Consider the following 16408-nt stretch of genomic DNA (forward strand, 5'->3'; position numbering starts at 1 on the left):
TGTCATATCCTGACCTGAAGGCAATGTTAAACTCTCCTGGGATGAAAAGAGGAGAAGTTGATTTCCTGAACTGCTGAAATTAGTTTGGAGGGAGGGATGCTTTTAGTCCCTGATGTTTTAATGTTTTAATTGGTTTAGAAGTTTTTTGGTTTTGTTTTTTTTTTTTTGTTTTTTTTGTTTTTTTTTTAAGGCAACAAAACAAAACAACAGCAAGCATAATCAAAGTTCTTAGCTCAAAACCTAAGCCAAAGCATTTCCAGGCAGGCAGGGCAATGCCAGGCTCTCCACACAAGAAGGAGAAGCAGTGGGATGCCCACAGGAGGGCACCTCCATTTCACAGTGCTGTGGGAGCTGCCAGGGAGGTGCAGTCTGGGCTGGCACAGTGTGGCACTGTCTGGCACAGCTGCTCCCACGCTCCTGTCACCACGGTCCCGTGTCACACGCCCACACAGGGCTCCCAACCCTTCACTCACTCACTCACTCACTCACTCACTCACTCACTCAGAGAGCTGTAAACAGCAGGAGATGCTGCAAGAGGCAAACTACAAAGAAACCCACCCCAGCTGCCAACCAAAGTGTGCTTACAGGAAACCCAAGGCAAGCTTCAAAATAATTTAACTAAAGAACTGAGGTGCTTTGATGGTTGATCATCAAAGCCTCTGAGTACTTGTTTCACATATCAACTACACACATTAATATTTTCATCATCTAAGACAAGAGGTTTTTTTAAGATACGGAAGAACGTTCAAATATTCTGTGAACTGCAAAAGAAAAGGGCATAACAGAAAGTTTATATAGAAAAAAATCCAAAACAACAACAAATCAAAACAAAACAATCCACAACCCCTTTTTGTTGTTTGTTTTTTGTTTTGTTTTAAAACTAAAATAAGAAACTTGGATTTCATTAACACTTGGTGCCCTTTCTCCCTGGTGGGAAGGTGGTTGAGTCTACTGATCCATCTTAGAGATCCCAGGCATAGGGACCTTTGTAAGCTCTCTGCTGGCTTTAGGTTTGTCATTTAGCAGTCACCACTGCTGGTTTTAGGACTGTCATAAATCAGTTAATCTCTGCCATTTGAATCTTGCAGCAATGCTCTGTAGATGCACTGGTTTAGGTGTTCAGCTGGATAACAAATTCTAATACCCAAGCAGACCAAAGGGTGTGAGAACACCAATCACAGATTATTGCCAGAGATGGATAATCAGAGATTACTCTACTGACTAAAATCTTCCCTTCAGAAAGTTTTTCTATTCAAGGCATTACTCTCAAAATCACATTCACCACAACATTTTTGCTTACTCCAGCTTCACACTGCACCCCCACAAATCCTCATCTCCCGGCCCCACTCTTTGCACTTTTTCTGTGGAGCATCCCCACACACCCACTCAGCAGCACAAACCACTTCATACAAAACTGGTGCAGCACAGAGAGGGCAGATCACAAACTGGTGCAAAATTTGGGGAGCATGGACCTCTGGCTAACATGCATGTGAGTGCCTGTGAGTAACAAAATGCTTTTATAAACCTGAATGGGGTCCTTTGCACAGTTGTTGTCCTTCATTCAGTATGTCCCACATTGTGCCAGGGAAGCTTGTCAGAAGTTTTGATGGATTATCAATTAAATTTATTGAAAGGCTCAGATGGATGGGAACCATTCATAGATCACTGTCCAAAAATTAGACCCAAGACTTGTTTTCTGACATCAGTAGAAGACTTTGCCTATCATTTTAGACTAAGAGCATGACTTCTAGCCTTCTCCAGCTGATGTGTTTATCATTCTACTCACAATAAACCTCAAATCAATTAATTCACTGGGCTAGAAAATCCTGAAGTAATAATTTTAAAAAGTGGCATCTCTGTTCTCCTTGTCTTTGACAAAGGAAACATGAGCTCACTTTGGTCAAAGAGAAAGCAGCATGGAAAGATTCAGCTGCACTACACAGATTCAGGAGAACAGGAATTAGATCAGTGACCTAGGTTGGAATTACACCATTTCCACAGCAGTTTCACCTCCGTCAAACTACAAGGACAAAAGACTTCTTCCTAGATCTCCTAATTCAGACTGATATTTATTTGACTTACTGTGGCAATGGGGAAAATAATCCTAAACCTGGCACCATGCAGAGCTTTATACTTTTTACTCTTCTTTTCCACATTTCCTTCTCCCAGTACCAACCAACCTGCTTCTAAATTTGCTGTACAGATCAAATGGGCTAATGACAACTCCACTGTCAGATGATCACTACACAACTTGAAGGTGTTCCAGCCCCTGAGTGAATCCAAATACATGATCCAGGTTGTCCTTGCCCAGTTTGTGACTCTGCCAGTGACTGCTGGAAGAGAGGAGTTGCTAAAGCAGCTGCTGGAAGCTCGTGTGATGGTTTACAGCAGCTCAGCTGTGACACTGCAGTGCCTGCCCGTGATCATTTCCCATATAAATGGGGATGTTACCTTCAGCTGGCTTTATGGTCAATGGGAAAATGTACAAGTGAAAGCAGGAACAAATCTAGAAAACCTTGCAGGCAAGTAGCAGAGTCTGTGTGAAGCCTATAAAACCCTCTCAGTCAAATCACTGGTTATCAGCAGAGCTCTCCTTCAAGATGTTTTCACAGCCCAAAGGCTGAAAAAGCAAAGGCTCATTTCCACAAAGCCTATAAACTGAGACATGATAGTCATCAGCTGTTTGCCCTATTGACTCTCACAATGCACAGCAATTTACCATCATTTTTATAGGGCTTATTTTATTTTTAAAATCAGACCAAGCTCAGACATAACTCACACAGACCCAAGAAGGGCTAAGAGCTGGCCTGAGCCTGGGATTTAACTGCATTTTACCCACTCTATTACACACACTGTATTCCTCAATCCATGCATTTTTATGCCTTGTGATCAGGTTCTTTCATTACATATTTTTCCAGATCAGAAAACTGATTGAATCGAATTCTATCATGTTTATTCAGCCCATTTTTGAGGCATTTTCCAAGCACTTTATTAAAGAAGCTGATAACCCATGATATCTGTAAAACTTGGATCTGATACCTCAAGTCATTATTACTCCTCCAGACTCCAAACACATAGCAAAAAATCTTGGATGCACCATGCTTTTTCAGTGGAATTAGGACAAGCATTCACCTAGAATCAGGAAAAGCAATGTACTTTTAAATGTGTGAACAAACCTACTAAAATAAATAGGATTTCTCTAGCACTTATAAACAAATACTTGCTTAGGCACCAAATTCTGAAATGATTGATCAAAATGGAAAATAGACTCATAAATATAATTGAAGGTCTGCTCCTACATATACTCTTGGATTTGTAAAATCCAGACAGCTAAATATAAACAGCCCACAACCACAAAAATTTCCCCCACAATTTATTTCCAAATTATTTCCTGTGGTTAGACAGCTTAAGACAGCAAAGCACTCTCTTTAGCTTTACTATTGCTTACATTGCTGCCTGTGTGGAAAAGTCACCTGCACGTCAGCAATGCCCTTCAGACAACTTTTATCAAAAGACACAAAGAGCAGCAGTTCATCAGCCTTTGGAGATGCTCAGACTGCAGTTTCTATTTCCCCTTCATGCCAGCAGCAGTCTCTAAGAGAGCAAATATAAAACTAAGGTCTTGTCCGTACATCACAAGAAATAATAATTTGGCTATTATTAAAAACTTTGATTATTTGCAGTATGTTCCACAGCTGAAACCTCAGGAAAGAGATAAAAGATGGGAATTAATGCAGTCACAGGTCTGACACATACCCTACAGATGAAAGTTAGGGACTGATTTTGTTTTTTTTAATGACTGCATAGGAATCATTAGAAATTTGAAGACAATCTGAAAAATCCTTCTTGCCTAGACAGACAGGGGAGGAACATAGAAGCATACTGGATGTTTTCTCCCTATGCAGACAAGACTGACCGTGAGAAACTAAGGTGAAAAGGGAAGCACATAGAAAGATATCTCCAAATAAACTAAGAACAATCACCATAGGCACGTTTTAACCAGACAAATCATCTGCTGCTGACAGCAGACATCAGTAACTGGCAGGAGAAATGGTGCTGAACGTGGCTGGTCTTTGGCCATGTGTGCAGCACCAGCTTAGCTGCAGCAGTGCTGACACATTTTGTCTCCAAAAAGTCATTTTTCTAGTGTAGATGAGACCAAAATGAACAGTGCTGGTCCCCTTGTCTGCCTCTGAGGGCAAAGCAAGCTTGAAAATGGATGATTAAATGTCCTTGCACACCAGTACTGGAGAATAAAGCAAGACAAACAGCTTTTCACCTTTTCCAGGTTTTATGGGATGACTGTGGGAAAGCCTACATCACCCTGCAAGGTGGACCTGGACCAAGCAGCCCTGTCCTTCCCCAGCTTGCCCTCCTTGTCCTGCATAGTGGTCACAGCCACAAATCAAAGCTGCCTCCTGCCCTTTCCCTCTCCATCCTACCTGCCTGCCCATTCAGAAGGTCGGGGCACTGTGAACTCAGGAGAAGAACTGGAAATGGAGTGGCCTCAGTGTTCAGTGTTCAGTGTAGGCTCGAATTGATGGGTCTCTGCAGTTGTGGTCCAAAGGCTGGGAGGCTCCAAGACCATGGGAGGAATGTATTGATTCAGAAAAAAAAAAAAAAAAAAAAAAATCCAAATGCAGATTGCAGCAGCTGGCATGAGGAAGGACACCCCATTGCATGGTGCCATCCTGCAGGAAAACATTCCTGAAGAGTAATGGTGGGAAATAGCTTGAGGAAAGGGAAGGTGAAATGTCTGTGCCCAGCAGCCAACCCTCCACAACAGCCTGCCCTGGGTTAACCTCACTTCTCTGCAACCTGTCACCTAAATACCACAAACATGGAGTAAAATCTTGGGAGGGAATGAACTTCAGTCGAATGCTTGAAGAAAAATTTTAGCAGAGATCAGCCACAATCCAATTCAAGGTATCAGAGCACAATCTGGCAGCAGTTTGGCAGGGTTTTCCCAATTTCTTCCCTGGGTTACTGCAAATGAGAGCTACTTGCTCCATCTATGGGTAAAAGTCAGTACAGTCATAGGTTTTCCTCACAGAGGGCATCATCCAACCATGAGATGTTCGACAAGAAAATAAATTATTAGAATGAATAAGGTAAATGACAACAATTCTGCCTTGCTTCTCACAGTCTTTTGAAAAAAATACCACCTGGACCATTATTATGGAAGCACCTGGAGTCCTCATTATGGATTACTTTAGGCACCACAGTTAATAGTATTGAATACCAGAAGGAGAAAAAAGTATTAAGAGGAAGCAGAACACTAAAACTTTATATTGAAAAACATTTCCTTTCTCAAGTGCAGTGAAAATTCACCGTGATTCAAATGTGACCACCAGCATCAAGGTGCTTCAAATCTGGGTAATTTTCAATTCAATGTTCCATAAGCAATTTTCAATTCTAAGCTAAATTTATCTTTTGATTCCATGCACCACAATCCAAAGCTTTAGGTCAATGGGAACCTTTTAATTGATTTCCTTTGCTGGTAAAACTGACAGCATCATTAATGTGTCATGAGTATTGCTGGTACTTGAACCAATAGTTTCAGAAGGAGAAGCAGCACTGGGATATGCTCTGATGTCCTTCAAATGAGGCACTCACACCCAGCAAAAAAGGTACATTTTAATGAATTAAATTTCATACAAGCATCTACTTCTAATAAAATATTCAGGGTACCTGAGTTTAGCCTATTTGCAGAGGTAGCTCCCTGATTTCCACTCTGTGAAATAAAGCTGTTCTCATTTATTTCTACATGTTTTGACTGTGCAGGGAGAGGTCATGCAAGAAAAGTGTCATCTGCATTGTGCTTCTTCCCAGGGCAGGTCATCCTCCTCTGTTTACTTTGGATCACCCCAGTTTGCTTTACTGAGAAGTGTCACTGCTTTCTCTTGGCATCACACCTCTCACAAAAGTGACACACATGGGAAGTGCCTTCCCACTCAACCATGTCTTGGAGCAGCAGGTCCCAACTTGTGCCTTATAAGAGCAGTTCCTGCAGTTTTGAGCCTACCTAAAACAAACTGGGAAGCAGTTCCACAATGCCAATTTTGAAATCACTTTTTGCAGCCCCTCAAACTTCAACTTGCACCTCTTCACTCACCCTTTCCTCCTGTTGTCCCTGAAGAAAATCTATGAAATCAGTGTCAGCTCAGTGGAAGCCTACTGCAAGCTACAGGTCACACTAATGCACTTGAGATCCAATTAAAATGTAATTATTTTAATGTTCCATGGCTGCTCATGTGCCCACGCTGCTGCTGGTGGTACTCAGTTGTACATCCTCAATTGTGCAGGATATTTTCCCATTCTTAAATATGCTATTCCAGAGGTGCTACCACTGTTGCTGAGGGGCTCAGCCTTGCCCAGCAGTGGGTCCTTCTTGGAGCCATCTGGCCCTGGCTCTGTTGGACACAGGGGAAGCTTCCAGAAGCCACTCCTGTAGTCCCCCCCACTACCAAAACCTGGCCACACAAATCCAGTGCAGTTACCAACATTATTCTCATTCTGAATCCAAACCACAGCATTGTACCAGGCACTAGAAGGAAAATTAACTCTATCCCAGACAAAACTAGGGTGGTAACCATCCCTTATTCTCTGCTTTGACATCACACCCAGGTCCAACATTTTCCACTGCATCCCAATAAATCACAACCACCTCTCCTGTCCTTTGATATACACACACAGTGTTGGATGGTTGCAGGCTGAAGCCAGCCCTGGGTCCATGTGCTGGAGCCAATCTCCACCTGCAGAAAGCACCTGGCTCTGGGAGGTGTAAGGTGGGCAGCACTGAGGGGATGCATTTACCAAGCATCACTGTACAAGGAGCAGCACTAGAAAGTCCTCTGCACCACCTCACAGCCAGGCTTAATTCACCCTCAATCCATATTCATTTTCACCCCATAGCCTTATATTCATATTCACCTCAAAGCCTTATATTCATATTCACCTCAAAGCCAGGCTTAATTCACCCCCAATCATATTCAGCTTTCAGCTGTCAATATAACAATGCTGTTGCAAAGAAATTCTCCAACAAAAAAAGAAATGAAAAATTAAATAAATTTGATGATTAAATTTCAGAGCACTTGTACAGAAACCCAGCATGCAAAGAGCTGCCTTGGATTTTTCTGCAGTGAACTTCTCAAAGTGAAGGGGCTGGCCCAGTGGCCAAGCACACAGCAAAAGGTCACTGCAGAGCCTCTCCCATGGGGGCCTGAGGTGGATTTTTTTGCAAAGGAGGGAGGCTGAATGTGAAGCCCCAACCAGCAGTTTACTGCTCTTACTTATGAACTACCTGAAGTGGCTGGCAGCCAAGTACATTTCGTGGGAAGGCATTTTTTTCTTTCAAGGTAAATCTTTTGTCAGATCAGAGCTGTGGGGTTATGACCAGATACTGAACTGGGTAACCAAAGGGAAGAGGCACAAAGATGAGCTCTTGGATATTGCCAAAACCAATGAGAAAATATTGAAGATAAGCAAAACCTTTAAACTCCCAGCCTGAAGTGGAAAATATTTTAAGTTTCACATCTCAAATCACTTTCTGTTTTAACATTGCCTACCCTAGCCCTTCTTAAATTGTGTATATTCAAAAGGCAAAATAATTTAGCTGGGAAAAGAGCAACTACATGGGAAAGCAAGTGCTGCGAATACCACACATAGTCTTTAAAATGAAAACAAGCTAGCTGCTTCCAAGAAAAACAAGGAATATGCAGAGTAACAGGTTAGTCTGTGTTTTGAACAATGTGTGGGAGGAGGAAATGGATGGAAGACAGGGTATGTTACTTAAAACAAGGACTGCACCTACTTTCCCCCACATACTGCTCATGATGACAGGAAAGCAGTGCAGACAGACTCCTTTCAGATAAAGTGGGGGACAAAAACAAACCCCAGGTCCCTGTGAACTTTTATCTGATGCTTTTTTTTTTTAATTGCTGATTGCCTGGATAAAACACAGATTTGCTATAAACCCAAAGGGAAGACTCCAATACAGAGTTTCCCAGAAGAGCCACAGCTGGGAGGGACATCTGCAGATCTCTGTTCTGATCCCTGCTCAAAGCAACTTTAAACTGGGGTGCTCAGAGCCTAGTCCAGTCAATTGATTAAAATCTGCCAGGGCAGCGATTTCATAGCCCCTCTGGAGCCCTGCTGCCACACCAGCCCCTCCAAGAACATTTTTCCTACACGTTCCTGGCATTTCCCTCGCTGACTCCTGCTCTTTCTCTGGGCATCCCTGAAGGGCCTGGCACTGTCTTGTCCTAACCCCATGAGGAAACTGAAGAGAGCACAAAGGTCTTCTCCTCCTTTTTCTTCCTCCCACTGCAGCCCCAGTGCAATGGCCCTCTGCTGGACCAGTATGTCCCCATCTTTCTTGTACTGGGGAGCCCACAGCTGGACTCAGCACTTGATGTGTCTCACTGGTGCCAAGCAGAGGGGGAGGATAAATAAAGCATCCTGCTTTATCCTCCTTTGACCTGCTGGTGATCCTCAGAGTGCAGTCCAGCACCACAAAGTTAATTTTAATTTTAACACAATTAATCCAGCACCAGCAGGGATGTAAAGGCAGGCAAACACAGCAAGTCCAGCTGATCTCAATGCACTCACAGACAGAGAACTGATAAAACAACCTGAGTCCCATTCACTTTTAACACAGGCATCCCAAGCTGTTTGAGAAAATGGGATTTTAATCACATAGGTTGTGACAATTTTGAGCAGTGAAGCACTTAAGCACCTTTAGAAATGTGGAGCCACGTGCTGGTTTAGCTTTTGTCAGAGCTCTTCAGCACAGCATCTCCGCAAAAGTCTGAGGTATCTGGTCTGAGGAGTGTCTGAGAAGTCATGTCTCTCAGGAAATGCTGTTCAAGCCACAGAGACCTTGTTTTGAGTGGCACATAACCAATTAACTCTACTCTTCTGTAGTACATGGGGTTACTCTATTTGCAAAGTAGCAGAATGCAGAAGTATTGCTTGTGAAAAGATAATAATACAGCAGAAATGCTAACCCATACTTTTACAGAAGTCCTGAAAGGGTTTTGCTAAATAAAATCCTATCAAAGTTAATTAAATATAGTAAACTCTAAGAGTGTAATTCATTGCTGCCCCCTGTTTAGCACATTCTGGATAAAATCTACTTTAATGTGGTAGTGAAGGGTAGGTGTCTGCATTAGACTCACTGTAAGAGAGCTAAATGCTGTGAAAGCATTTAAGATAAGAAATGTTCTGTTTTTCAAAAAAGCTGTGGGAAGAGAAGAGTTATCAATTTAAACACCAATTAAAATCAGCACACCCTTTCCAAGAGGCTGTCTCTCTTGCCTTAAGAACAAAAGACCACGAGCACCCAAGCCCAGTGCAATTCCTGCAAGGCTCCCAGAGCAGCAGGGTCATGGATATTTTCTGTTAGCTCAGATATAGCATGGCCCCATTCCAAGCCTGTTCCTGAGGCAGGGATGTGACCTTTTCAAAAGGACTTTGCTGACTCCTGGAAGATTCCTTTATTTAATATGCTGTTGTACCTAGCTAGGACTTAAATAGTGCTGGCTGCTCAGATCAGTTGATTACAAAGTCCCAGGATGGCTTTGCTCTGCAGTGTAAATTGCTGCTACTCATGCAGCAGAGCCCTTCTCTGCATACTCCATCAGCAGAATACTGCCAATATTTAAAGGCCAGATTTGAACCTATGTGGACAAGCAAGAAGAACTTACATGGATTTTAATTATTGTGAAGTTTTAACAAGAGGGGAGCTTAAAAAGCATACTTGAACTTCAAGCAGGGATGAAGAAATGTCCTTGAATAGATGTTTAGAGCCTTCTCTGAGTCCTTCAGAAACACTGACTCCTACTTTCAATCTCTTGATGGTGTTTTAGAGAGAAACAAGGAGTGGAAAAGATACCATTTCAATTAGCCTTCAGCAGCACTTCTGATAAACAAAGAGGAAAATCCTGTATGGGTTTGTATTGCTGTGTTCTTGTGCACAAATCATTATGAAATAACTTGTTCTGATTAAAGCCAATTATTTTAAGATAAATTTTCATAAAGAAAAATGAGAAGGTCCCTCTCTACTATTTAAAATCATTGAAAATTATCAAAAAATTGCAGGAAACACATAGCCCAACACTGGTATATGAATGGCCAGTTCTGTACCTACATTGTCACAGAAGATTTGCCAACAATTTTTCATTATTTCTTTTGTTTACAGACAGAAAACTCACTGTGGTCTCACAATCCAGCAACATATTTTTCCTCTCTTTCCCCTATAACTCTGCTCCTTCCCCACAGCCACCAAACCCTCATGCAGATCAGGTTTGGTTTGTTGACCAGCACTGGGAAACTTCGTCCAGTAAGAAAGTTTGGAAATTGAAGCACGTCCTCAATCCTGCTCATTTCTGAGTTCTAGCAGTGTGTTGTTAATGGCACCCAGGCTGCTGAAGAGCTAAAATCTTTGCCCAGTATAAACCTGTATATAGTAATTACTCTGAGCCAAGGAGGTTTGCTATGCCTTTCATATTCTTGCAGAGGAGCTCAAATATCCCCTCAATGGTCATTTGACTGGAAACAAATTAAATTTATTTCCATCCAGCAAAGGTCACTTGCCCTTCCTACAATAGGGCAAATAAATACCAATTAAAGAACACAGCTGAAATTCCCTTTGGGGTCTACAGAACCTGTAACTTCTGAGTGCCATCATGTCAGTGCCCACCTCCACCACACATCCCATGAACATCTTCAGCTGTCCTCAAGTCCTCGCACCAACATCCAACCAGCCTCGCTGAAACCACCCAGAAAACTCCCAAACGCGGACAAAGGATTTCTAAACAAAGCACAGGAGTGTGATTTCTATCCTCAGCCCTGTGTTGGTGTCCATGGCCCTGCAGAAGTCACACCTAATGGCCAGCATGTCAGAACCCCACAACACACGGTCAGTGAAAGAGATAATGAACAATTAGCACATGCCTCATCTGCACTTACTTCACTACCGCAGGTAAAGAATGGGCCAAGCCCAGAGGTACCGTGTATCTTCCTGAAATAACATGAGCAATTTCTTACTTTTTCTTGATCTGGAGAAAAACTTGATGCCCCCAGGAGAGGTAGACGGGTTAGAATTGGGGGAAGACTCTTTGGAGGAGGACCTGAAGATCCCACTGAAGCTCATTCGGCGTGGGGAGCGTGGGGGAGACTCCTGGTAGGGGAAGGGGAACACTGTTTTGGGTGAGCCAGGACTGTGTTTGGATCTCACAGGGGCAGAAACGGGGCTGGAAGGTCGGTTCTGGAGCCCCTTTGAGAAAAGGCCTTTTGAAGGACTGCCGGCTGAGTAGCTTTCGTCCACCTGAGGAGGAGACAAGAAGGAAGGAAAAAAGAAAAATTTCCGTTAATTCAGTTCAGTTCAGGCCTCCAGGATCTCTGAACTTGTCTCAACTGAGCCAGCTCCTGTTTGTTGGGGTGGTGGATTAGCCAGAGCTCACCTTCCCCAGCACCTGCCTCCACTGACAAACAGGTGTGTGTGTGCCACCTCTCTGGCCTCATGCTGCCCCTTGCTCCTAAAGACACCCTGAATTTCACAAAAACATTTCAAGGTGTGCATACATTTTGTTATCACACATATAATGCAGGAATTTATCTGTCACACACCCCTCTTCCTTCCTGGGACAAATGAAAGATGACTGGCAATGAATGTATTTAGTGATCGTGGTTAAGGAAACACGGTGCCCCAAAGCCTTCCCCATGAATTTAAGCACCTACCCACAGTTCTTAAATCTCCATCCCATGATGTGATTCAGCACAGCACACAAGTCCCCAGGTGCCTGACAGGCCTCTATGAGGCTGGCCACAGCTGTGGGATTGCAACTCCTATCCCAAAAATAGAGGAACCATTTTAGAGTGATGACGCTCCTGCTAATTACCTGAGCTGGGGTATGACCTTTCTAACAGCTGGATCCCTTGTGGGACCTGGGCTGCCTTTCCAGCAGTGAAAATATCTGTGCACAACACAGCTCTGCACTGTGCAGGCTCTCCCAGTGAGGGGGAGAAAAGAACCCAGAAAAACAAACAAACAAACAAAAAAAAGGAACTAAGATTAAATTCTCCTCCCCATACAATTAACAGAAGCTGACCCAAAATCTCTGTGGGATTTGCACGTGCCTGGGCTATACGGAGAGTTGATTTCCTTCTGGAAGCACAAAGTAGTTCTGTGGCTTTAAGGCTGCTGCTTTAGCTGGGGGCATTTCTCATGAATGAAGGGCTCTGTTCCTGGCAGAAGGCAGCAGTGGGTTTCAGGTCACCAGGGAATGCTTAAGCCAAAGCCAAGGTGGATGTGCCCACAGCCCCCTGCGTGCCTGCTCCTCTGCCCAATTACTCAACACTAACCAGGAGGGATGGAGCAGGCAGTAACTCCTGCCTGTGAAGATCCCTCCTGATGTGTGTCAGTCCAGTTAGGGAAGGGCGTTGCTGCCATGGGATTAATTGTAGGGAAAAATAACATTTTTCATTAGGATGATTTAGATGAAAGGAAACCTCATAGGCACATATGCTCTCCTTTGGGTCGGTGAAGGGCTTGTGTGTATGAACCCAACTAAAAAGGGTCAGCAAAGTTTAAAACCCATGCAAATAACTCTCATTTCAAAATAATGTTTATTCACTGCTCCAAAACACGTGTAGAAATATGTACAAGCAGCATAATGGCCAAATAGCTTCTCCCTCCATAACCCAGGGTCCCCCTTCTTGTAGACCTGTGTCCTGCACACACTCTTTGGACCAGCTCCTCTTTCCACTTGGGATGGGACAGAGCTGGAGCAGGCCCTGATGTGTGGAACTGCAGAAAGGTCTGCAGAGATTACAATCTCCCTTTTGGGAAGGTTTCTAACTTTAAGGGCGAGTGGCACCTCAGTGTGGGTCACTGAGAGGGGCACAGACTTGTGCCAGCACAGCCCTGGTTGGATGATGAATTCTGCTTTGTGTTCCTCTGCATAGCACAGAGATGTCTGACAAGAGACAGAAGAACTTTTTTTTTGTAACTGCATTCCTGTTTTTGACAGTGTGGGCAAAAATGTCTCAAACATATACCTGTCCTTTTACAGATGAATTAGGGGAGCAGTTGCCCTCAAGGGGAAGTTTTTGAAAAAGATAAATCAATTCTAACTGAAGCAATAGCAACTACCAAAAGCAACAACAGACTCTGGACAGTCTCCACAAGAAAAGAAAAAAGCAGTGTTTCATGCTTAATGCAGTTGCCTGAGGCTCAGGTTTGCCTCCTAGCTCTGTCACAGATTCTATGTGCAATCTTGAAAACTCATTCTAAACTACAAATCTATTCTGCCATGAGGACTGTACCTCCTTTATTCCCACTCTAAGTCCTCCAGTACTCAGACTGTCTCCCAGTGAGTATTTATCAAGAATAATAGGGCACAGTCCCTCAACTGAGACCAGGAATAATAACCATGCTATAGGAAATTAATAAACAAATTGCACTTTTGTCATGGGTAAAACAGTCCCAAAGTGATAGCTTTCTCATAAAAGCTCATTAACTTTACTAAAAGATCATCTGTAAATCATCTGAGACTACTTCTACCTTGTTCTCTTCACAACTACACAGTTCAAGAAACAACCAAGTAGCACAATGGCACCTCCTACTGCATTGCAATTTAAATAGGTCTGCTGCCAAATCTACTGCCCAAAAGTGAGGAGTAAGAACATTTTCTAGCTTATTTTAATCATGATACAAATCTGCCACTGCAACTGTAGTTTAGGTGTGTTTCCAGGATGGTAAGTTCATTATATTTTTTCCTAAAGTGACAAGCCATGACATTTGTAAAGCCAAGGACTTCATTCTGGCACTACCCTTAAGGTTTCATGTTAACTTTTTTTTCATGCTTGTTTGGTTAAAACGACACACTGATAGGAGACACTTCAAAACAACTGCTGTGTCCTTGCACACTAAAGCAATTTTAGAGATGTAAAACGTCAAACAACAATTTGTAAAAAAGGTCAGTATTCCCTTGTACATGCAAGCCAGACACAAAAGCAAATTGTTCTCAAATTCTGAGCAGAAGCAGCAGGGTGTTTTTATTTACTGCAATCACAACCAGTTGCCTTCTCTCCATCGTGCCAGGCAGATGAATTAATTAATTGTCAGAGCACCAAGGGCACACTGCTAAATACACATGTGCATGCAACCAAATTAAAGGAAATTACTACATTGAATTCTTCCCCAGCCTGTTAATTACACACAGGTTACACCCACTATCACGGTGGGTAAACACTTATAATTTTGCTTGGGGAATTACAACAGGATTGCTTGCTTAGAATATCATTTGTGGCTAATGGATTGCAAGTTTTAAAAGATTATTAGGTACTTCTGCAAGTAAAAGCAGCAGCAACAGTTATCACAGCATATCCAAAAGTCATAAGGCAATGCTCGTTTTCATGCTTCAGCTGGGAATGCAGAAGAATCTTTGCTGTGGGATAAACCCCATCAGCCGGTGCAGACTTGGTGTGACAACTGTGGCAGTGATGCTAGAGGCAGGTTACACAGCTAGATCATTCACCAGACTGTTTTTCATACTTTTTGGACTCATTCCCTAAAGCTATGATAGACAGGTGGGCTGAAAACTCCCACATGTGCTTTGGAAAGATAACAATTCCCCAGCTGAGCTTTAGTAGCAAAATAAAAGTATTACACCCTGGTTTCTCGCATTAGTAAGCACTGTGAATCACTTTGTGTTGGTCCAGGAGAAGCTGTAAAGAGAGAATGGGCAGAAATATGAAATACACCTAAAACCAATATAAATGCATGTGGGGCTATGGCTCATTTTATCCCAAACAGAAAATTGGCCTTTTGGAGATAAGGAATCCAAACACACAATGCAACTACAATACTAATCAATGCACAAATAACATCTAATAAAAAAATTGAAAAATTCTTCTAAGACTGTTCAGCTATTAAAACAAAAACCCAAAAACAAACAAACAAAAACCAAACTCCCCCCCCAAAAAAACCCACCAAAACAAAACAAACAAACAAAAACCAAAACAAAAAACCAATCAACCAAACAAGAAAGCCCCAAAAAGCAACCAACCAACCAACAATAAAAATTTTCCTGTGTTGGCTTTGTGCAAAGAATAAATGCAATCTTTGAGCTCTCTGCCTAACACTGGACTCCTTAAATCTTAAAAGTGGTTATGCTGGAGAGAAATGTCAACCCCTGACCTTATGCCTGCAGAGAACAGTGGAGCTGGAACAGGGATAAATTAGCAGCTTGGTGTTAGTGCCAGTGTAACCCAACCCTCAGCCTACAGCAATGTGCTCCCCAAGGGAGGTGAAGCAACAGAGCAGAGCCCTCTTCTACATCAGATGTGCTGGTTCTAGTGACCAACTGCACTTGTTCAAGGCTAAACTGGTCATCTCACACAGCACTGAGAAAAAAAATCTCCTAAAATGCTCTAAACTGTTAGCAGTTTTCATGCTTTGCAGCACAAAAGGATCCTCAGCTGGGTACCAGGGAGAGATTTTGCCCAGTTGTACACACGAAGTGATCATAGGCATGTTTTGAAAATACATCCAGAACTGTAAGACGTGTCTTACAGTGTTTGGCATCTAGCAGTCTTAGTTTTCCATTTTTTGAGTGAAACATAAAGTGATGGTGGGGCACTCGCCCCAAGTCAAGCAGCTCTGGAAGATTTCACTACAAGGAATAAGAATACGAAGGCTGGCCCTGTCATTTCACCTGGATGATGGAATCTTTCACTCTTCCTTTCTCCTAGCCTAGAGTTTGGCTCTGCAACAGGATTGTGCCCAAACTCTTCATCTTCAGACCAAGACAACGCTCCCTGACCTCTTTTACTTGTTGCTCTGGTTAACATACATCAAGTGAACAACCTTGTATCTTGTGCTGTTAAGAATTATCCACCCTGATATCCAGGTCTTCCTGTATAAGCTCCCTCCCTATGATTAAAAACAATACCTTCCTTTGCACCTTCAATAAATTTGGTTGCTTTGCTTCTATTTTTTGTCTCAGCTTTACTGGCAAAGACCCAGGAGTGACACTGGGGAAATCCCAGCAGTTCTGTCCCTTCATCCAGCACTCATCCTTTCAATACCAATCTTTTCCTTCTTCTATTTTCTTACCTGGCTTGCAATTCTTCATCTTATTTCACAAGAAATATTGAAGTGCACTACACTTGATCACTACCATATGATAATCCCCAGTGCAATGGGCTAAGATAGCAAAGTATTCATATTTCACCACAAACTGGTCTCTTGTCATCCTCACACCACCCATCTCAGCCCTGCCACAGGCAGAAATTTTCCCAACATGGTCATTTTTGTTACTTTGCTTTATATTGGAAAACTGATCACTCTTTTTTTGCCTGACAAAGTCTTCTCTAAGGAGAAATTTCTGATCCCAACCTA

The 16408-nt window shown here is 42.7% G+C and overlaps 1 protein-coding gene across 6 annotated transcripts in view; it reads right to left on the reverse strand.

Annotated features, from left to right (window-relative positions):
- Positions 1 to 16408, reverse strand: part of PRKAG2 (protein kinase AMP-activated non-catalytic subunit gamma 2) — a 241939-nt gene that overhangs the window by 123463 nt on the left and 102068 nt on the right. For all 6 annotated transcript variants that reach the window (XM_053963335.1, XM_053963314.1, XM_053963353.1 and 3 more), the window contains one exon: positions 11050 to 11329. In XM_053963335.1, coding sequence (XP_053819310.1) covers positions 11050 to 11329 — 280 coding nt within the window. The remainder of the gene's footprint in view (positions 1 to 11049; positions 11330 to 16408) is intronic.

The sequence above is a fragment of the Vidua chalybeata genome, chromosome 1, assembly GCF_026979565.1.
Source record: "Vidua chalybeata isolate OUT-0048 chromosome 1, bVidCha1 merged haplotype, whole genome shotgun sequence".
Classification (NCBI taxonomy): Eukaryota; Metazoa; Chordata; class Aves; order Passeriformes; family Viduidae; genus Vidua; species Vidua chalybeata.